The sequence below is a fragment of the Phyllostomus hastatus genome, unplaced genomic scaffold (assembly GCF_019186645.2).
Source record: "Phyllostomus hastatus isolate PE091 unplaced genomic scaffold, TTU_PhHast_1.1 phas_scaffold_39, whole genome shotgun sequence".
In the NCBI taxonomy this organism is placed as follows: Eukaryota; Metazoa; Chordata; class Mammalia; order Chiroptera; family Phyllostomidae; genus Phyllostomus; species Phyllostomus hastatus.
Genome location: NW_025334028.1, coordinates 29,257,618 through 29,280,850, shown reverse-complemented (window position 1 = coordinate 29,280,850; position 23,233 = coordinate 29,257,618). Strand labels below are relative to the sequence as shown.

General features: G+C 38.9%; 1 protein-coding gene across 2 annotated transcripts in view; it reads right to left on the bottom strand.

The window, feature by feature from the left end:
• SGMS2 (sphingomyelin synthase 2) overlaps positions 1-23,233 on the bottom strand; it is an 81,860-nt gene that overhangs the window by 17,114 nt on the left and 41,513 nt on the right. For both annotated transcript variants that reach the window (XM_045820304.1, XM_045820303.1), the window contains exons 3-4: positions 4,690-5,377; positions 1,173-1,290 (exon numbers count right to left, since the gene is read on the bottom strand). In XM_045820304.1, coding sequence (XP_045676260.1) covers positions 1,173-1,290; positions 4,690-5,144 — 573 coding nt within the window. In that variant the 5' untranslated portion in view covers positions 5,145-5,377. The remainder of the gene's footprint in view (positions 1-1,172; positions 1,291-4,689; positions 5,378-23,233) is intronic.

Here is a 23,233-nt window from a genome sequence, read left to right as displayed (position 1 = left end):
TACAGATACTTTCTGCTTTGATGGCTTTGGAAAATTACAGCTTCTCCAAACCACACCTATATTTGGTGAGGGAGACTGTTGACTTCTTTAGAACAACTCTATTTTTCCTTCCACTTTGGACATCTGCTTAGTGTCCAGTGAAGTATGATGTTGGACTTCATTCCTTCATCCAGAAAGCACAGGATTTGTAAGTCTTCCTTTGTATAAACCTGGGTATGCTGGGGTCCAAGATGATGAACAGCTCTCTCAAGAAATGACTTCTCCCGGCAAAGCTGTGAATCCTGGTTTAAGACAGTTTCAGTGTCCATTCTCATACTGTCACAGCAGAAGGCCATTCGGTCTTTCCAACTGCTAAAAACTGGGCTCATCCTTGGCTTCTTTCTTTTAAACCCATATCCAACTTATTAACATATCCTGTTGGCTCTATCTTCAAACTGTGTCCCGAATCGAATAACTTCTCATTTCTTCCTTACTTGCCACCACCAAGGTGCAAGTTCCTACAATGGCCACAAGGTCTTACGGGTGCACACAATTCTGCCGGCTGCACTGGCCTCCCTGCTCTCTCTCGAACATACTGTGACTGAGCTACTTCCTTGGCCTGGAGCTCTCACCCATCCGCATGGCTCACTCGCTCATCTTGATTTTTGCCAAATACTTTATTAAAGAAGCCTTTCTGACCTCTGCATAAAACAGTACCTACCCCATAGTCACTCTTACTCAGCCTTACTGTTCATCTGACAGCCACCTGGCTTATCACCATGTGACAGGTTACACATTTCTTTCTTACTTGTCATCCCACAATAGAATATAGGCTCTAGGAGAAGAACCTGTAGGTCAGTGCTGTCACCTCACAGTGCTTGGTACATCGCAGCACTTGCAGAATGAGTGCATAATTGAGTACAGAGAAGGTAAAACAGCAGAGTCAGCAGAGTCAGCAGAGTCAGTTCTCGATCACAACTTTCAGTTAGCAGAAAATAAAATTTTTACGTACAAAGATATACATTTTATGATTACATTTTTGTTTCTTCCCCCACAAATCTAAAGAAAAACAGAAAATATGCTAGATTTCAGTTCGACCCATGAAAGTGTATTGAAAAATGTATGACAGAGAGCCAATGTTAATGCTGGTTTCTTGATCTCCTGTACATGGTAACTCAGAAGTGCTTACTTACCTTTGGAGCACACTGGAAGTGCATTCCGGGCACAGGCAGGGTCGTGACATACATTGTAATACAGCGATATAGGTATAAAGTTCCAATGATAAAGAAGAATCTGCGTCCCACTATTGACCTAAAGGAATAACAGGGATGGGGGAAGAACAAGTTTACTGGTTGTGTCTGTTCCTAATGCAATACGAAGAGTGTTCAACAGAATAAAAAGATGACGCAGAATGGCATTAACAGACCACAGTGTGGCAGCCTGTTTCTGAGCGGCCGTCCCCACGGTTCAGGGAAAGGCAGCACTGCGGGCTTCACATGTTGTAACGAGTCTGGGTGGGCTGGCTGGCGAGCGGTGAGTCTGTGGGCAGTGGAGGAGTTAAAACGGACTGAGGGCTCTAGAAAACCGCCTTTCCTAAAAAAGCCACTCTTTGTGAGAGAAGTCAATGAACCTCTCTATGTTTCTAGTCAACTCACAGCATTAATAAACCATCTCTTGAGAACATTTCAAAGGTATAAGTAACCCACGGTCACGGAGGAATTAACTAATGAGCTAAGGTGACACTACATAATTGGACACATAGGGAGATGGGACAACTCATTGAACCTGTTATACAATAAGCAAGGTTTATTTGGGGACATCCAAAAGTATTTTGATGATCTGGGCATGAGCTATTTGGTCTATTGGATCTAAGACTATACTATAGATTTTCAGAGAATATTTTGAAGAAGTTTAGAGCATCCTGGTACATTAAAGAATATTTGATAGTGAAGTTATAAACTAATCATTTTACCCTTATTTTATTCAATCTTGAACAGAAAGGCAAAAAAAAAAAAAAAAAAATCAAAACCCTGCCCACTCACAAGTCCTTTTTCACTTATTTTTTTTTTGGTGAGATAGTTGTCTTGACTAACATTAGTCCCTGTCCCCTACCACCCATGTCCTCCATCTAAGGCAGTGGTTCCAAGCTGTCGACCTTGAGCACACTGTCCTCCAAAGGAAGGGCTTTGCCCATTTGCACCACTGTCTCACGGGTACCTGAACGGGCCTCAAGGGTGCCGAGTGTCCTGAGTTCTAGTTGAAGATGACAGCTCCTCTTCCGACGTTTGGCTACAGGGTGGGTCTACAGACTTGAGGCTCTGGGGATTAAGAGATGAGTGGGATCCCGAGAGCCCCTGGAATTACAATGTGTGCCTTCCCTAGTGCACACACTCTACTATTCCAGGTCTCCCATTTTCAGACCCATCACCTTCTAACACTGGTAGTAGTCAAAGACTTCTGGAAAAAACAGGCAATTTTGGGCATGTGTCATATTTTAAGTTTTCTACAAGACTGTGGTCTAACATGTATCGAGGTCTAATTCAGGTACCTGCTGGACTCCTAATTTAAAGAATCATGTACAAATAGAAGTTTAGATGCCCATTTCCAGTACTATTTTAAGAATACTCCAGGGCTTCTGGGGTCTTCTTAGACTAGTCAAGGACCTTGACTAGTTGATGAAGGTATGTATTTATTGCAAGGCTCTTCTTTTAAAGGCTTCCTGTTCAGACTTTGCCTTTTCTAGCGCTGAAGAGGAACAGGCTATAGAACAGTGCTGAATCTCTCAGTTTGGTGAAGTGAAAAACAATTCACCTTTTGATTCAACTCCAGGCCTCCAAAGAGTTCCGCATTGTGCTCCACGTGTTAGACAAGATGAAGTAGTAATAAGCAGGAATTAACAGTCAATTATATTCACTCCAGTACATTGAGTTCAGCTGTATGGAAAATTAACTAAGAAGGTGCAACATGCATTCTGCAGCCTTATTTAGAAAAAGAGCTACTACTACTGACTTTTTCCCGTGGCTCTGAAGGAGTTTTTGAGAGAGAGAGAGAGTTCTTACTCAGCTGAAATTTTCAAAACAGGTTATGAAAATTACTCTACTAGTTACTAAAATACAAGCTCCAATTTTACCTCAGAAGTGAAAGAAAAATTAGTGTGATTTCCCCAACAAGTTTTTGATGGTGGGTCGTGACAAAACAGTAGATATTACTAAAATATGTGGTCAGGTGCGTGACCACAAGTTTTGACATGGTAAACTGTAAGGTAATAATGAAGAAGCAGTCAACAATTCTCAGGTGAGGATTCAAACAAAGTGAGATTGTACTTCAGGTTGGAAGCTAGAAAATTTTTTTCACCCATATATGAATAAAATTTGGCTCTCAGTTAGAGGAGAAGGCAAACATCTTTGGCCTAAGCAGTCTCTCTATATTCAGTGTGAATTCCAGAAATGAAAAAGAAAAATGCTGGAGCTCAACAAATATAATTCACTTTTAGCATCAGCATGCCATAACTGACAACTTTAGCAGCAAAAAAAGTTACACTAAGTAAAAGAAAATTGATAGCTATTTTACTTACACATATTAAGGAAACATATTAAGAGAGATACTTTAAGGAAAATACTTAGGGGGCTCATTAGCAAAGATAAATAGATTGAACTCTTCTAACCTCACAGCAAAAACCAATGGAAAGAACAATGTAGCATAAATTCCCTCTTCTAAAAATGATCTTGAGGCATATTAAAATCCTACTGAATTTTTGAATTGTAGCAACTAAGCACACATTTTCAAAAGCCTCCATTTGTGATCAAGGTTTCGATTAAACTTATATTTTAGTGATTTAATTACTACAACCTTAATAGAGGACAAATATCTGAATGATGGATGAGATGAGAAGGAAATAGAGGGGATTTTATTTTTTTATGGAATTAATGGGAAAGCAAAAATTACTTCAGAGCTATGCCTTAGTTTTCAGTGTCGTCCAAGCAAAAGTACCTGGCTTAGTACTTCCTGATTCCTGCTCCTCGGAAAACAGGGAGACACAAAGGAGGGAACTGAGAGCCCCTTTGTGGTGTCACGGGGGAAACCAGACAGCACATTTCCTTTAGAAATCTAAAACCAAAACCGCATGGACCCATGTCTAAATTCAGTTTCTTAAACAGATTCTTGTGACTGGATTGCCAATAGACAAATGGAAAAGAAATGTAAACTGAGAACTCCTGAATAAAGGCAAACCTCAAAGCATGCTAATATGTGTAGAGTAATATAGTCATCACGCTGTGAGTAATGGAGAAACAAGCTCCCCAGCCTCCCCCTTTCCCCACCTGTCAAAAGCCCTAAAGAACACCAGCATGATGAAGTGAATGGTATTACTCTCTGGGACTCTTGATTTATCATGCCAATACCATAGTGCCAAGTTGCTTGAAGTCACAACTGCACCTTAAATTCATAAGCTCTGAATCACCCACCACAGCATTTCTGTTTTTTTTTTTCTATACAATTGTCACTTTCATACATAGTTGCTCTATACATGTTTATTGAATGGTGACTGGACTTATCCAATGTGGTAGACCTTTCTATCGCTTCCTTTCATCAAATGCCTGAATAAGACTGAATTTATGAGGTAAAACCAAGAAAGACAGTTTCGAGTACACATCTACTGACTTAAATACAAACTGAGGGCAACTCCCCAAAAAACACGTTAGGCCTACTTACTTGTATCTCAGAAACAGCCACTGGGTGATCCATAATCCAACTAATATAATCCCATTTATTTCTGATACAGAAAACGCCCACGTCACCCGATCAATGTAATCAAAAAACTTGTCTGGGAGCGGAGGGCTGAGCTCCTTGGGAGGGACCCTCTCGTGCACAACTGTGATCATGACGGTGGTCAGGACGAGGTTGAAGAGAGCGTACACGAAGGCGATGCCCGTTTTCCACCACTCCAGGGGGAACTTGTTCCTCGAGTCAGTGGGCATAGCGATTTGGATGTAGTCCGGGTACTTTTTGGCGCCCTTTCGCAACCCATTGGATAAGCTCTTAGGTTTACCATTGCCATTTTTTTCTTCTTCTTCAGCAGGTTCAGCAGGTCTTGTGTAAGTATTTGCCGGATCACTGGTTTGATTTTCCATATGTTCTTCAAGTTTTGCTGTCTCTATAATATCCATTGTCTCCCAGTCTTCAGATCAAAAGAGAGATGGTCAAGTTCTTTGTAGAAACGTTTTTTAATCCTTCTGTTTCCAAGATCCACATGGACTCTTCAACTGGTACTGCCTCCTGGTACAAAAGGTAGAACGTAGCCGCCAGAGGACCGCCCCTCCCATGCAGCTCTCCGCTGTGCATCCAGCACTCTCAGGGCAGCAAGCTGGCTCTCTCCTCCCAGACGGTTTCACTGTCCCACCTGTCAAACCAAAACAAAACTATGTTCAGAAATCACACCTGTCCAACTGTCAACTATCCAAAACAAAACATTATCGAAACATGGAAACAAATACCAAGGCCATTTGCTTTATAAATATATTGTCAGAACATAGAGCTGCTGAGATGAGTTTATTTAAAAAATATGAATTGTTTTATCTTGGAATTCTTCTCTTTTTGAGCTGATGTCAGCATATCAATTCCTTTAAAATTTCTTTAAATAGAAGCCAGGACCAAACATTGCACACACTTCCTCCAACACTACTACCTGTTGCTAACCATGAAGTCATAATAAGCTAGAACCTACCCGGGTCATATCATTCTTTTCTAGGACTGTGCCTTTTCTATGAGCCTTAAAGAGTTCAAAACTGTGATGAGTTGATTACATGCATTGAATAATTGTTACCCTCAGCATTTGCCCAAACAGTCCTATATTCTTATTAAAAATCTGGAATCTTTTAAAGTGACCACGCCAGAATATATTTGAGAAATGGAGCTGCCTCAGTTTACCCTTTTATATTCAGAGATGCATGCCATACACTAGGAAAGCTGACAGCCTCCAAAATAACACAAAGCCTTAGTCACACAGAGCTTTCACTATGTCTCTTGAGGTAACAGGCTCTCCTTTTTTTTGAAGGATAAAATAATTTACTACAACTGACGGTACATTAGTAACATTCTGATGCAGCCACAACAATTTCTGGCAAACAATAGAAGCTGGCAGCCAGAGGATTGGCTCTGGGCACTTACCCACCAGGACCCCGGTGAGGAAAGGGTGCTTCTGGCTGAAGCTCCACAGGCTCCAAAGAGCAGAGGCTTCTTCACAACACAGAGCACCAGCACAGGCCCTTTATACTTGCTGGCAACACGGCCCCAGCTGTTCTCAATTTAGGAAAGCAGTATTTTAAGTCCTGCTACAGAGCCCAGCAACCTGAAGAGGTTTTTGGACCTTGTAATTAGTCCCCAGCCTGAGTACACTGCACAATTTAAGTATAATCCTTTGCATTTTTAAAGGCCTCTCTTTCAGGGTAACTTCAGGGGAAAAAATTAGCAGGAGGAAAAAAACTCAAAGTGGTGAGAGCTAAGCCTTTATTTAACGAAAGAAAAAAATGTTAAAATGACACAGTTAATAGGTAAAGGCAATATTTGTTGACAGCTGTAGATGGCAAATACAGCAACCACAAGTGTTCACTGTGCACCTAGAAGCCCCAGAGATGAGGGGTATGTGGGGGCAATTAAAAGGAGTTAAAAAAAAAACCCCAACAAAATGACACCGACCTGAACATTCACCCAAAAAGCTCCAGTCTAACTGAAGAGACAGAAAGAACTAAAACCACCCAACTATTTGAGAAGACTGAATGGCATACTGTAATGGGAAGAAGGTGATTGCTAGATAAAAACAGTTTTACTTATATTCCTGCTCCCCTGACAAGATGTTTTCCAGAGAGAGGCACTGTCATTTCTGAGGAAGCAAAAACAAGAGGAAAGTCAGCCTGGCAGGGAAACAGAGGGTTAGGGCAGGATGGAAACCCACTAAAAATTTCAGACATCTCACTTGTGTCCCTGTGAAAACCCCAGCTATTAACACATCAGACCAGGATGAGAAAGAAGCAGTGTCCCTCTCTGTAAAACGGGCTTCACAGAGGTTCTCTGCAGTGACCTAGCACAAAGCTGGAGGAAGAGTACGTATAATGTGGAGATGCCTCAGGAAGGTAGTGTCAGAAACAACCTGCAACACCAAGGATTACTACTTCTAATTGAGGTGCCAAAGCAGTAACTCAGCCATTACCTGTCTCTCTTTACCAGCTGTGGACTGTACCACTCAGAGCATCTTGCCAAACTACCACCCAAATCTCCTCCAACTTTACTATTCCACATCTGCCTCAAGCCTGGCATTTGTATGTGAAAGAAGCTTGTGATTTTAAAATCCAGGTTCACCAACTGACGTACAGATGGTCTTTATAAGGTAGCTACCCGGTTCTAGAACACAGAATGTAGAACAGAAGAAAATTCAATTAATTATCTTTTTTTTTTTTTAAAGAGGAAGTGCTCAGCCACCCACCTCCTGGGACAACCAGGAGGATGACTGAAGTAATTAACCGTGAAGGGCTCTGTGCCCCTGGGAGTGAGAGCACTCTGTGAGAGCAAAGCCCATTTACCGTCATTAGCAGCTTGATTGATATTTTCCTTGGGATTTCATTAGGAAGATTAAATACATAAAGCACGTGTCAACCAACCTTGGGCTGCAATGTGTGTTGTCACGATGATTACAACACATGCATTCCTTTGGTGATCTTTCCCAACCAGTAAGTATCTGGGAAAGTGACAGGAGCCACGATAGCCCTCTCCAAGGACGGTAGTCCCATTAGTGCATTTGTTTAGGGGCCTGTGCTGGAGCACAAAACAGCTTTCCAAGTCCTTTTCCCTTGCAAAATGTCAGAAGTTACCCCAGATAACATTTAAGGAGCAAAAGATCTCTACAGACTAATTTTCCTTGTGAAGGCAAATGCAAAACTCTGAAACTTTCAGTACACTGATGTTGTTTCATGACTGTTTTTTTAGAACGAGGGGTGATTCATTCCAGAAATGCAAGGAGGAAGGTTTCCAAGTACCGTAGTAAATGATCATGATAAAATACAAATGAATGCAGAAAGAAACTATCCTTTTGAATGCAATCAAAAAGGCATTCTGTGAAAATTCAACTGCATCCATGTGACTTTTAGGAAGGTTTTCAATAGGAGAAATAAAGGTAGTCTTAGCTACACTCTCTTGATGCCAATGCCACAATTTTAACTGTGTAATGTGTGTTCTAATATCTGCCAAGAAAAGACTTCCACTGCTGCTCCTCTTTTTATCTCTAAGAGAACTAACTTTAGAAGCTTTTTTTGGTCAAAATACAAAAAACCTATCATTTTGCTTCTATATTTTATTTCTATTACCTCCACTATATCATAAAGGGCTTGATACTACAGTATTAATATATAACAATATTTTCTCTTAGTAATCCCAATAGGATTGTTCCTTAATTTGATAAAATGATTCTCGGCTTCACCAGGAAGCAGACAGGCTCACCAGTCAAAGGTTTGCACCAGTAGATATGAGACTACGTCACATCACTAATGTTGGGGTAACAGCACCCAGTTACTCTATTTTGTGAGCTACCCAAAAGAGATAAGGGTGTGCAGAAGAACATTTCTACAAGTATGCTTGAAAACTGGAAACAGCAAAATATCCAAAGACAGGGTATTAAATAAAATCTGGTTATCTTATTATAAAATAACATGTTTTGATTCAGCAACTATGAAACTGTGAGTCAAGTATATAAATAGAATAGAAGAAGGGTGAAGTACTGAATTAGTAGAAACTTAGATCTGAATGGATGGAGAATCTCAGCAATTTATATCAGAGGTTATGGTTTAAAAAGGGGAAGGGGCCACACGACGCATATTCAAGGCTGCAAAAAGAGGCACGAGGGTGAGGCTCGTGACTCCCCCGCCACCCCACTGCAGCTCTGACCCGAGGCTCTCTGACAGCACAGACATGCGGTGCTTCTGGCTGAAGGGCTTGGACCTTCTTTGCTGCCAGATTTGCATGTCAGTGTGGTTATACATTTGAAGTGTTCAAGAAGGCAATATATTAAATGTGTAAATATAATTTAAAAATTAAGGAAACTTAGACATTTATGTATGGGTTTTAATATAATCTGTTACTTGTATGTAATCTGTTGAAGATGGAAGCTAAACACTGAGCAAAGAAAATGTGTTTCTAACATTTACAAATTGGAACAATAAAGAAGAGATTTATACAGTGAACCTAATGGTTTAAGAAATCTAGGTCTTGAAACAGAATTTACTGAATTGACTATCAATGAAAACAAATAGCTGATGAGTTTCTCAGGCCTTAAAAAAACTCAGTAGTCATCAGAAAGCCTCTAAAAAGTCAAGCTGTGGAATAAAACAGCCACAAAGTAACAGTTCTCAATAAATGTTACTCATGTGCCATTAATGTACTTACTGTGCTTTGTGTATCATTTACCATATTTTTCAGACTATAAGACACACTCCCCCCCCGCCGCCCCCCCCAGCCCCGGGCCTCCGAATATTTGGAAGGAAAATGCAGCAGCGACCCTGATGCTGCCTCCTATGACCCAGCTTCACCTCTCTGTCGCCACCCCCCGCCCCCTTGCACAGTGAGCCAGGTAAGCTACATTCAGACTATAAGACACACCCCCCTTTCCTCTCAAATTTTGGGTCAAAAGTGCGTCTTATAGTCCAAAAAATACAGTAATTAATCCTCATACCAACCCTAGGAAATATTTTAAAAAAGAGAAACTGAGATGAAGTGAGATGCCTAAGGTCAGACAGGTAGAAAGCGGCAAGAGGCCAGATTTGAATCAGAAATCTGACCTCAGGAGCTCCTGTTCTTAATGGCAAACCACCCCCCTCAGTGCCCTCTATTACATATTACAGGTAAACAATATAGTCAGTGGAAAAGATTGAGACAATCAACTATAAGGTTTATTTTCTGAAAAGTGATACATAAATACACAGGAAAGCCCTCTAGATATAACATTACAGCCATTTTCAATCTCTGTAATTTCTGCAAAAATTAATATATACTAAGAAAAAATTTAATACATAATCCAACCCTCTTATGGAGGAGGGGAAAAAAGTTTGGAAAATGTTTCCCTGTTACCCATATGTGCCACTTGATTCTAGTAGCTAATAAACCACCATGTTCAATTTGTAACACAGGTATATCACTTTATGTTAACAGGAGCCAGTTTAGCCAAGAAATTTTATGCCCATAAAGTTTTTTCTGAGACCAAGACATCTTAGCTTTTCCTTATTAACATTCGTAGAGCTTAATTTGTTTATAAAAACTTCCCCTTTAAAAATGTTAAGTACTAACAGGCTTATGGATGCAAGGGTGCCCACCTTATGAGTCATGAGATCCCACTGCAGCACCCACAAAATTTGTTAAATATTTTTACTAGAAAGTTTTTGAGAACTGAAAAAGAAGATCTACTGCTCACTAAAAATTTATCATGTATATTTGTGAAATACTTTCTCAACAAACTACCACGAAAAAGTGTCCTTGAAAGAGCATTATACGTTTTTATACTGCCACAAGCCCCACATTTGTATAGGGGTGATGGATTTAAAGTAGGGAAATGAGCAGGCTTGTAAGGTAGCTTGGTGACATAATTCAGAGAACAGATTGAGGACAAACATTTTTAACGTAGAAGACAGAATTGAAAAATCAGTTATCAATGACTGCCCTTCTGAACTTTTCGAGAGAGATGCTCGGGCAGAGGACAGGCCTTTTGATTTCTGATACCTACTTACTATCCCATACGAGAGCGTATTGGACATTAGTTCTGTATCCAGTTGTACAGAGGGAAAGATACACCTATCCACAGTGGTTGCCTGGGCCAGCAGGTAGGAATGAATGGCAAACATGTTGGCTTGAAGTTTCTTTTTGGGGTGATGAAAATGTTCTAAAACTAGATAGTGACGATGGCTGCCCAATTCTATAAATTTACCAAAAGTCACTTCGTTATACCCTTTTAAAACAAATGAATTTCATAGTAAGTTATAACTTACTAAGCTGTTAAAAAGATTTTTTTAGCACCCACTGAGATAAGTTGCTTCTCAAGAATTAGAAAATCAAGGAATATCCCATCCTCTATTATATTCCAGGATCAATTACCCCTTTAAAGTGTCGTACTTACCAGCTGAGCACATTTTTAGCAGTGACTCTGAAATAACACACATTTCTATGTTTTCTACAGACAAGACCAAGAACCAGCCAATGAAAGGCAAACTGTTTAACAAAATTTCTGTAAACTGTGCTCCAAAAATAAACGTGTAACTAAATAATATAAAGTGACAAAAAACAGATGGGTTTTCTAATAGAACTCATCAAAATTTACTATGAATTGGATTAAAAGGAAAAATAAGATGGTCTGCCTTCTTTCTCACTAAGGAAAAAAGCAATCTCTTTAACAAGCCAGGTAGACACTATAATACTCGTTGACATGGGCCCTTGTTTACACAGAGCAAATACTGGCTGTGCAACTTTGCAAACAATGACTTGTGGGAATGGGGCACGGGTTGGCGAGTGTTGAGAAGGTGGAACAGTCTTCAGCCAGTATCAACTGTCCCTGATTTTACTATGTTTGATATAATAAGGTATCTTCACTAAAACTCGACTTGGAAAAACAATTTAACACCACACAAATGAATCTGTGAGTGAGCAGGGCAGCCGGGATAAATGGATTAGAGTGAAGGAGTGTGTGGATTAGACAGGTAGGTAAACAGGCCCTGAAGACAGAAGAGGGCGGTAAAAACGGGGTCAAAGATTAGGGAATATTGAAAAAAATCCTTCCGATTGCCTTTGGGATGTTGTAAACCAGAGGTTCTCAGAGTTAAGGGACAGGGTGGGACACCTCAGGCTCCTTTCCCAAAAGCTGGCTTCTGCTCGCCCCTGCCCCACCCCAGCCCTTTCCGTTCCTCAAGGAGAGCTTGGAGAATTCCTGGAGGGTGGGGGTGGGGACTTGCCAAGCAGTTTCTTCCTCCTTTAGGTAAGTGCTTTCAGTGTTTAGTAAAAAGAACTGGGCTGGGCTTTTTAACTTCCCACCATTTCTGAACTTACTGCCAGTGACACAGGATACACCAATGGCCTCCAAGAATAAGCTGGGTTGAAGGCTTATCTCTGTGTTTAAATACTTACCTGCTTCAGCAGGTAAACAAAAGACATCCCCTATAATCTAAACAGACATTGGTACTTTGAATAATCCAAACCGTTAATTCTGTTATTTCATGAGAAATGGAGAAGCACTGCAAGGTAGGTGTCTGGTCACTAGTGTGGCTCCATACAACAGGCAGGAAGGCTCCACGCTCAGTGGTCAGAGGAAGGCAGCCAGCACTTGTTTACATAAACGCCCTGGAGGTTTTATCAGGAAGGCTACATCTAACAGCCTCACTGAACAACAGTGATAATTATCTGCTTCTGCATTCTTTGCTGGCTCTATATGCCCCAAAGATTTACATACCTAGAAACTGATTCCCGTAGGTTTTAATACTTATTGCTCTGGGATAGGCATTTGTGCAGGTTACCTATTCAAGTGAGAGGTTTCTGATAACCATAAAAAACACTCCCTTTAACATTTTAAAAAGATATTTAAGTCTGATATAGGAGCTTATATTTTCTCCTAAGAACGGCTAGACTAAGAAAGGGAGAGAAGCAGAAGCTGGATCTAAGATTTTAACATTATCCTCCCCAAAGCACACGTGTTCTGATGTTAGAGATCTCATTCTTAAGTAAACAAAGAGATCACACTATCAGAGTCCCAGTATATTTCCTTGTCAACAAAAATGTTTTTAGATTTGGAAACACAATATCTTATGACAGGAAAACATGCTAAGGAATAAGAAGAAAAAAATAGTTCCTTAAAAATAATTTCAGAATTCTCTGTTTTTACAAACAAAGCTCCTTTATCCCATAACCTTCAGATTTATTTAGAAATATACCTATTGACTTCTCCATCTACCACATGGTGACCAAACTGTCTATTTTATACAATTTCAAAAAAGTTTGCCTGGAATAATATAAAAACAGGCTACTTAAATGGGTATCTTAAAAGAACATCTTGAAAGTTTGCTTGCTGTTTACTAGTGCATTAGAAGAGAATACTACCACTTTTTTTTGAGATTTAAGTGAAATTGCCTTTAAGCAAGAATCCAAAGAAGGGATTTAATAATCCAGCTCTAACGTGGAAGCAAAAGCAGAGACTTTAGGAGAAACATTTAATCCAGTGCCTGCGGTTAGTGCATGCCATGGTTACGGCAGCGGGCCAGTGTCTATGAACAAGAAGCTTTCTCCAATGGTGCTGCTGTGGGAATGACTCGGAGCTACACAATTTCCTTGCAGAAGTCTGAAGTCTAGAATCAGACATTTTGATAATGTATTTAAAGTACAGTGGGTTATTATTATATTTCCGCTTAGTGTTCTGTGTCAACAACACATGTTCAAAAAACACCTTAATACAACCTGGGAGATTTAGGGGGACAACATTTCCTGACAGCCAGAATTAACACTGAAAAATTAAGGAGAAGGAAGGTTCTAGAATTTGCACCTTCAGCAAATTGACCCCATCTGCTTGTTGCAATTCAGGTGTGGTGTTTTACTGGCCTTGGCAGAGGGCAAAGGTGAGTAGGGGGCATGAAGACCAGACAGCTCTGTGCATCTGAAAGTCCTATGCTTCAACCAGTTGGCAGAGCATGGTTTTCACTTGAAGGAAAGGAAAAGCCACAAAAGGAAAGGGACCATGGAAAACTCAGAAAGCCCTGCAAAAGCCTACACTTCTCATTCTCTTACGCCAGCCACAAAAATGTTCTACAAATAAAGTAATAAAGAATGTGTTCTACTCACATAAGGTATATGCTATTTTCAGCTCCCATCAAGAAACACAGGGCTGTGTATTTTCTAAAGCTGCCTTTGCATGACTGGCAGAACAAGCCCTTGCTTTCAAGTGGTGCAAGACTATAAAAAGTAACTCCAAAGCTATTAAGGTCAGTGTGTTTGCCTCCAGTTTCTCCCAGAATTTAAACTGCTATGTTGTATTTAAATAAATTATTTCTTATTTGACCAATGCTTCCAATCTAGGCTTTGGTTTCTGCAAATAACCTAATAATGGTGCTTTATGTTTCCTAGATTTGGGGATGTGAAGGGGGACCCAGATTCCCCAACCCAATCCAACACAAGAAGACTACACAATGGGGAAGAGGCAGCAAAAGTAACTTCCGAGATTAAAATCCTGAGACTAAAAGAAAGCCATTTTAACAATGTATCTGGATATTCAGAATGCCAGCTAGCAAACATGTGCTCTGTGAGGGGAATACAAGACTTTTTAGAACTAAGTCCCAATGTCTTTAGCAAGAACAAATAATCCAGGAAGCTTCAGCTGTGTCAAAATGCTTTGATGCATTTGTCTCTTAAAACAGGGAGAACAGCTCACTCAAGTCTTTTTCCATTTGTGACCCACCATACTGGTTCACAAAGTTGCAAAGCAAAGGTTCTAATAAACAAATGTGTCTTTCACTCTTCACTCTCCTCACTGTCCCCTGTCTGCAACTTGAACACTCCCCAACAAAGTGTAGGCAGCTGTTGGTATAATAAAGACCACAGAATGGATGTCTGCATACCATTTTGTAGTGAGCCTCAACCAACTGTCCATATCCTTTAAGCAAAAATATCAAGAATGGGATACACGGTTCTTGTTTTGTATTGCTTTTAGTGAATACCATGACATGAGAAATTTAGTTCCAATATAACATACCCAAGCAGTCCCTCCAAAAGATAATTGGGAAAAAAAATCCAAACATGGAAAAGAGATTACAATAACAAGCAAGAGCTTTTTACAGTGAAGCCATAAACAGAAAGAAATATAGAAAAGTAAAAATAACACGATTGCTGCACCTAAATGGCTCTTTGGGCCCCACAGACAGACATATTCTGGAAAAGGGCAGCTTATAGCCTGGGGAGCACACACAGGCGATGGAGCTGAGCATCAGTCTTTGTCATCAGAACCAGGAGAGCCCTGAACATTTGGATGGAAAACCAAACTGGGGTGGAGATCAGAGGTAGGTTTTGTTGCACAGCAACATAGTATTACAAAGCTGGTGACGACCTATGCTGAAACATTTCCACTGTGGCAACAGTAAACACAACTACAATTAAAATTAATTTTGCATGTCAAAAAAGTTAGATAGTCTATTTAGCAGAAACTATTAGTTACTACATGTAAATAGATATAATTGAAACATAAATATAAATAAATTCTACCTAAATAATATATAAAATATATTATAATTATGATTATTCATTTAATCAAGGCTTGCATGTGGGGCCTTGGATCTCGTCTTTCTTTGCACATTAAGTCAGTTTGTCATGCTCATAAGCTTTGTGGTAAGGGCCAGTGACTTCAGGAACTTAAGCCTTGAAGCTGCCCTCATAAGACGTTGGGAGAACAGGGAATGAGACACAGCACAGGGAATAACTTCTGCTGAGAGAGCCATGCTGTGAGTAGAGAATGGGCAGGCAAGGAAACAGAAGTAGGGGATAAAATTACAGTGTCCCAGTCTCACTTCCTTGCTTTCTACTTAAAGCTGATTACCCCTTCCTTCTCCCGTTGACAAATCCTGGCAACAGAGTTCCTATGAGTAAATAGCTCCCAATAGTTAGAACAAAAACTTCCTTCTGAATGTCTTATTGACAAATTAACACACAAGCTTCTACCTCATTACAATCCATAGACAGGAACACTGAAAGGTGACCTTGAATCAAAGCCCATTAAAATGCAGTTTAAACTGTAATGGGAAAGCAGCATGAAAACTGCAGTGAGCTGCTGGTAGCATCATAAATCGGTACAATTCTTTTGAAGGTCTGCCTCTCTTTTTTTAAATATGATTGAGTTTTAAAAATGCTTATACATACCCCTTGACATAGTAACTCTATGATAGAGAATTTTGGAACATGTCTTAAATACAGAGAAAAACATTATCCAAAAATACATTCAGTGAAACATTACAACAATCTAAAAATCTCCAGCAGGAGACTGAAGTATCCATGAAATACATTAAATTCATTGTTTAAAAACAGCACTATATTCTATGTTCACAAACATGTAAATGTATGCATAAAACAGACCAAGTTAATGAATATAACAAAAGAATATTACACATTAATGCTGGTAGGAAGGTTTACCAGTTATTTTTATTTGCTTTTGTACTTTACTATTTTCTCCAAAGTTTCTGTGATAAAAGTATTTATCCTTGCATCTGCTTACAAAAGTATTTTCAAATAGTTTCTAAAAGTTATGTTTAAGGTTTTAATGATAAGAAAACTGCAGTTAAGATTTCAGCAATGGAGCCCTGACTGGTGGCTCAGTGGATTGAGCGCTGGCCTGAGAACCAAAAGGTCACCAGTTCGATTCCCAGTCAGGGCACATGCCTGGGTTCTATGCCAGATCCGCAGTTGGGGGTGTGTGAGAGGCATCTGATAGATGTTTCTCTCATACATCATGTCTTTCTCCCTCCCTACCCCTCTCTAAAAATAAATCAAATCTTTAGATTTCTGCAATGTAAAGATATATATTATATATATATCAAAAAGAATCTGAAGAAAATATACCAGATATTAACACTACTTGATGAATTCATGGGGGGGTATGTTTTATTTATTCTGGATTGTATTTTCTAAATTTCCACATTAATTGTTCTTATAATCAGCTAAATATTAGTGGTTATCTTGACTATGCAAGCACTGACATAGTTAACACAGAGAATGTGCTTTTTTTAAAAAGGTATTGTGTTTTGTACAATTTCAAGTATGTAAAAAATGCATGCAGAGAAGCCAGAGCCCAAGTACACTACCTAAACTACTAAGAACAGTTGTCCAAGTAGTAGGAGGATAAGATTTTTTCCTTCCTACATTTGTCTACAGTCCATATTTTTAGAAATTTTCATTATAAATGTGTTATTTATGGCTAAAAGGATCAGAAACCAGGTATAGTTGTTACTGTTGTTTCTACAGAAGCATTTTGCATTTACTAACTGAAATCTCAGTTTCATGTTTTCAACTCAGCCTCAAGCAACTGCAATAAAAAATATACAGAATATTGCATTTTGGAAAAGTCTGCATTAATGCTGCTGCTTGAGAAAGCCTAATAAACTAATAACCACGTGGGTGCTGCGGCCCTAATCTGAAGTCCACGCAATCAGTTAAGTTGGCCTTTATTTAGTGTTGACTTTCAAGAAGAGACTTAATTGTGCTCAAGTGTGATGTCTTTTCTGCAGGGTTTACGAGCAAGAGGGAAGTAAGGACTACTTTATAAATGAATCACTTCTATATAATGGATGTCACTCAATATTTCACAGAACAAAGCCAGTCACTCATTTGGTGTCATTCCCCTGAAAAAAACCAGCTGCCAAATTAGCAGAGAACCAGTCCGAACTGGATTTGATGGAGAAGACAATTCAGTCAAAAACGCAAATCCCACACCTTCTTTTGCAAATACTGGTAATTTTTGTGCAAGGATGTTCTAATAGGTTTGTGTACTTGGAATTTTTTAAACTTTTTTTTTCCTGATATTGGGTGAATTCTTGCTGTATGGTACTCATTATCAGCTAACAGTTTCTGTCCTCTGCTCTCTGTGACAATAAAACTTTGGATATAAGCTAAAATTACCAAATGATTAAATAAACTATGACTTTCAAAAGAGTATGTAGCTTATATGTAACAATCATTTTAACAAACTGAAAGAATGATTGGAAACATTAATTTAAACATGTTTGTAGAAATACATTAAAATATTACTGAATAACAATCCCGAGTATTCCAAAATTCTAATTCCATATTTTTTTAGGTTAGTATTCCCCCCCCCCCCAATTTCAAAAGCTGTATGTTACCTACTCTGAATCGCTTCTAGGAATTTATCTTAAAGATACTGGATAAGCATGAAAAGATTATTTTCCAAATTCACTAATTAGATTTTTTTGGAAAAAATGCATTTAAAAAGTAAGAACTTTGGATTTCAGAAAGATTATAGATACATGTACCATATATTAGGTCACACAGCTCACCACCGCTATCTTGCAGGATTTGGGAAACAGCAGATAATCACACATCAATATATCTAAATGAGACAGCTGGATATTCACACTAAGATGGATGAATAGACTATAAAGAAATCTTGGTCAGTTCAAGAAGTGTTGACACCAAAGGTTATCAAGGGAAGGACAGATGTAAGGAGGGAGAGAGGGAGGGAGGGGTAGAGGAGGGAAGGAAGGAGGAGCCTTTCACTTTTAGAAGTTTAGATTTTGAAATCACAGATAAGTGATTCTGGACCTATTAAGACTAAAACCATACTGACCATCAAGATAGGACTAGTTACATTAAAAATGTTTTACTAGTACAATAAAATACTACCACACAATGTTAGCTGAGGGAATTAAGTTGCAAAATGGAGAGGACAGCACAGTTCTTCATTGTGGGGAAAAGTTGTGCCGCATATTAATATACATAAATTTGGTTATGTATATTAATCAAAGGTTATATAAATTTGGTTACATATATTAAACTAATATATATAACCACATTTATGTGTCTATTAACATACATAACCAGATTTATGTACATGTTAATATACATAAATTAACCATGTTGGTTGATTTATATATATTAATGTATACATGGTTAAAGTGTAAATGTGAAATTATATGGAACATTTATTTTTTTTACCTTTTTTAACATTGAAAAAATAAGCAGAAGGCTTTGATTTTACTGCCTTACAAAGCCAAAGATTACTCACTCAACAATACTTAGTGAGTACCTACTCTATACTAGGAACCATTGTAGGGATTCAACAAATTTTAAAAAGTCACTTCCCTCATGCTTACAATCTGCTGGCATGTAACAGGAACAATAACAAAAGGATTAAAAGTGCTGTGAAGAAAAATAAAGCAGGATGGGGCAAGAGAGTTACAGGAGAGCTAGTCAAACTAGGATCAGGTTTATGAAGTGACACTCAACTCAAACATTTTAAATGAACGCTCGCTATCGGGGAAAAACATCGAAGTGCCATCAGGTCAAAAGAATATCAAGAACATCTCTGTTCCAACCTGCAGAGACTCAAGTACAGTAAACAGCTCCCAAAACCTATATAACGTTCTAAAATGTAAAAGGGATTCCACTAAAAATGTCCCCATACTTAATTATAGATTTTTGCCTTGAGTTCTTTTCCATTTCTAATGGGTGTCTGTGTATAATGTTCTAATGATATTGGTCATAATGGACTTTATTTAATCGACCACCCCAGTGCTGTCTTCTAAGAAATGTTTAATCTACATGAGGCTTTTAAGAAAAGGTTAAAGATGCTACATTATAAATGCAGGAAGGATAAAAACAAAGACATAATATGGGGACAGAAAAACTGAAGCTGTCAAATAACCAGGAGGTTTCAGGATTCAATGGGACTTTCAATGAAGAAATTCTATAATTTTATCCTAAGCGGGCAGGATAGAAAACTTTTAGATATAGGAAACTTTTTAAACTGTACCGAGTGTAATGAAACAGAACGACCAAATTCAAGATAAGCAACACTTGAGATTTAAATATGTAGCAACTGTTCCATTCCCGCTGACAGCCTGGATGGTTAGACAAATTAGGGACAACCATGGAAGAGAGAACTATCTCTGGCCTTCCATCCTGTGCAGAGGGGGTTTGGGCACTAACCAACGAAGGTGGCAGAGAAGGCTGGCTCTCATCCTCAAGGGATTGTTGACTATAACTTTCCCCCCTTTTCAACCAAAGGTCACTTAAAAAAATAATGAGCAATGAAAACGACTTTTATAAATTACAGAGGAGCCTGAAAAGCACTTGAAGTTTAGTAAAACCATATACCAGATACAGGTAAAAGTAAAAAGGAAATTCAAACAATGAACATAAAATGGGGGGGAGGGAGGCTGATTACCCACCATTAAGGAATTTTATAAGTTTTGGGTGTACAGATGAAACTGAAAATGAAATTTTTAATGCTTAATAGTCTTTATTTTTCCAAAAGCCTTTAAACACACCAAGCTCCAAAAATCAGTAGCAAATAGAAAAGCAGGGAAGTATAAAGTTGTCCGATTCAAATTAGCACTGGCCTGTCCTTGGGAGTCAACTTCAGTCAGAGCTGTTTCCTACAGAGTGAAGCAGACTTAGAACAACACAGGATGATTAAAAGCATTGTCTCTGAACCTGGACATCACGCCAAGAGGTAGTCAGGAAAGAGTATAAACTCAATGTCCAATTAGTAGCAGGAAGCTAAAAGATGTAATTCCTTGTTTAATCTTATTTCCATTAAATCTAATTTTCATTGATGATTCTACATAAATAAAAGTACTTGACTATTATAAATAATCACTTGAAATTGGTTTTTAAACATATGTATGCTATTTTTCAAAAACCAGTATTTTAAAAAATTGAAACAAAGTTAACAACCTAGAAAAAGAGAAGGTATTTGTTTTCTGGGGTCTTTTTTTTTTTGAAGAGGACTTTAAATTTTTTTTTTTTGCTTCTACAATATCCATATTTGGAGATTGGGGGCCCAAAGCTTGTGCTGAACAAGACCAGAAATACTCCAGTTAATGTGTATCTATACTTTAGGGGCACATCTTAAGAATGCCAAAAAGGATTATGGGGGTAAGGAGAAGAGTAAATTCAATCTGAAGGGTCCACAGCCCTAAGAACTGAAAAAGCAGATGTTTGGAACTCATAACCCAAACTGCAACTGTCACTTCCCTAAAGCAGGCGAATGCCTCCTCTTCTGCTTCTTATCTCAGTAAACTGTCCCACCACCCACCCAGTTACTCAGGGCAAATAAAATTGTAGCTGTCCTCTCGGCTTCAAATGCCCAGCCCTCTCCCCTCCCTCCCCTGACAATCAGCCCAGGTCCTGCCCATTCTAATCTCCCACCTATCACTCACCTCCGCCCTCCCTAGCTTATTTGCTCAGTTCACCAACACCTCTTATTTGCAGAGGGCAGGAATTAGTCCAAACATATCAGTAGACACAACAAATTAAATCCATCTACCAGAAAGATACGTTATTTTTTTTAATTTTTAAAATTGATTTTTGAGAGAGAAGGAGAGAGGGGAAGAGAAAGAAAAACATCAATTTGCTGTTCCATTTCTTTATGTGTTCATTGGTTGATTCCTGCATGTGCCCCAACCAGGAATCAAACCCACAACCTTGATGCATGGGGGCAACACTCTGACCGACTGAGCTATCCAGTCAGGACAACATTATTATTATTATTAACAAAAAGAAAGCCAATATAATCCTAGGAATATCAGGTGCTGCTAGTATTTTGTACTACTAGAGTGCAAAGTGAACGTGATCAGAGAAAATGGTAATAGCACACAGTTCACTAACAAGAGATCGAGTCATGAACATTCATCCTCAAGGAGAAACTGAGGCGCCACAATCACTGTGGGAAAAGACTGACCGGGCATTCAATGCAGCACTCCTCCTCCCCTGGTTTCGTTCCCAGTCCATTTCCTGCTTTATTGACTCGAAGCCCTTAAATGTCTCCTGATGGTCAAAAAGTCCACTGCTTATTTTGACTTAAAAAAAAAAAAAGCTTAGAAAATTTCAAACACATTATATTGAAAGTAGAGAGAAGAGTATAGTAAACAACCTCATCAGGCACAACACTTATCGTGAAAAATCTTTTTCATCTCCCTTCTACCTGGATTTTTTGGAAGCAATCCCCGAGATCATATCATTCCATCTGTGAATATTTCAGTATGTCTCTTTAAGATAAAGGCTCTCTTAGAAAAACCCTTAATGCCATTGTTACATCTAAACAAAATTAACATGATTTCTGCAAGAGCAAATATCCAGTCAGCTCACCTTTCCCCAATTACCTCACTTATTTTTTCTCTCGGCTGCTTCTTAGGTGGGTGTGCCCTTCTGGTGTTGCTCACAAGGACCTTCCCAGTCTGGCCTCTGCCTTCCTTTCAGAATCAGTTTTTGAACTTCTTTTTTTTCTCTTCCCTAAATCCTGTGCCTCCCTCCATATCTACTTAACTTCTGTTCCCTTTTATTAGGCCTTTATATATAATTTTTTTTAGCAGCCTAAACCTCTTCTCAGCCCTACCCCCTGGTTTCAGGTCTCAGCTTAGATGTGAGTTACCCAAGAAACCTTGCCTGTTACAACTCCTGGGCCAAGAAGTGAATGATCTCACAGGGTACTCACTGCCCGGTGAGGTTACTAAGCCTAATAGCTCCTCTCTCCTGTTCCCATTTAAAAACAAACGCCAATTTATAACTTGTGGCTTCTTAGAAACTAACCTTCCCCTGGGGGGTGGGGTTTGTGTCCAACATTTTCACGGTACAGATGCTATTTTTTATGTTTGCCTTTTGACTGATATATTCATGCACAATTATACAAACCTCTGAAAAACGGTGCTCTATAGGTGTAAATCAGACTTCAGTCTGATTACAAAGGCTGTAAATGGTAAGAAAACCCAGAATCATTATATTCAGTCATCATACGTGGTGAATGTGCGAGTGTGACAAGACAGGGGCAGAGCAGCGGGTGGAGAAAGGCCGGACTCTGCAGCAGCAGGGCTCTGGAACCCGCTCGGCAGGGAGCAGAAAACCGCTTCATCTTACTCTGAAAGGTGCACCTACTCCTAAAAACAAAAAATGCAGCCATCAAGGATGCTGCTGTTCTTCAACAGGTAACTGCCTAACTAAACAGACTTTCTCTACAGAGATTTTCACCCAAGTACAAGCCGAAACCTACATTTGAAGATCAACTATCAAAGAGAGTCTAGTAGGAAATGTCGGTTAACCAAGTGGTGTAACTTGCCTCATCCTGAATAACAACCAGGGAGAAGTGAAAATTTCTCTGGGGCCTCAAGTCTCATTTAGATTGTGAAGCCGTTTGATTATTATACTTTTGGCTTTGTGGTTATTTTAAGAAAGGTTTTGTTTGCAAAAGTATTTATAAATATATATTTTAAATACTGGATTAGAATATTTAAGTGTTTTAAAAATGTTGACTTTGTATCCCATTAATGATTTAAATTTATATGGCTTAGATTTAAGAGTAAGAGCCACAGCTAACACTGATATCGTAGTCATTATTGCCCAAATACTATTCTAAATACTTTATCTTGTTTGATCTTCACCACAACTCTACGAGGTAGATGTTACTACTACTCACATTTTGCAGATGACACAGAGGTTATGTGAATTGCCCAAGGTCACCAGCAAGTAGGTA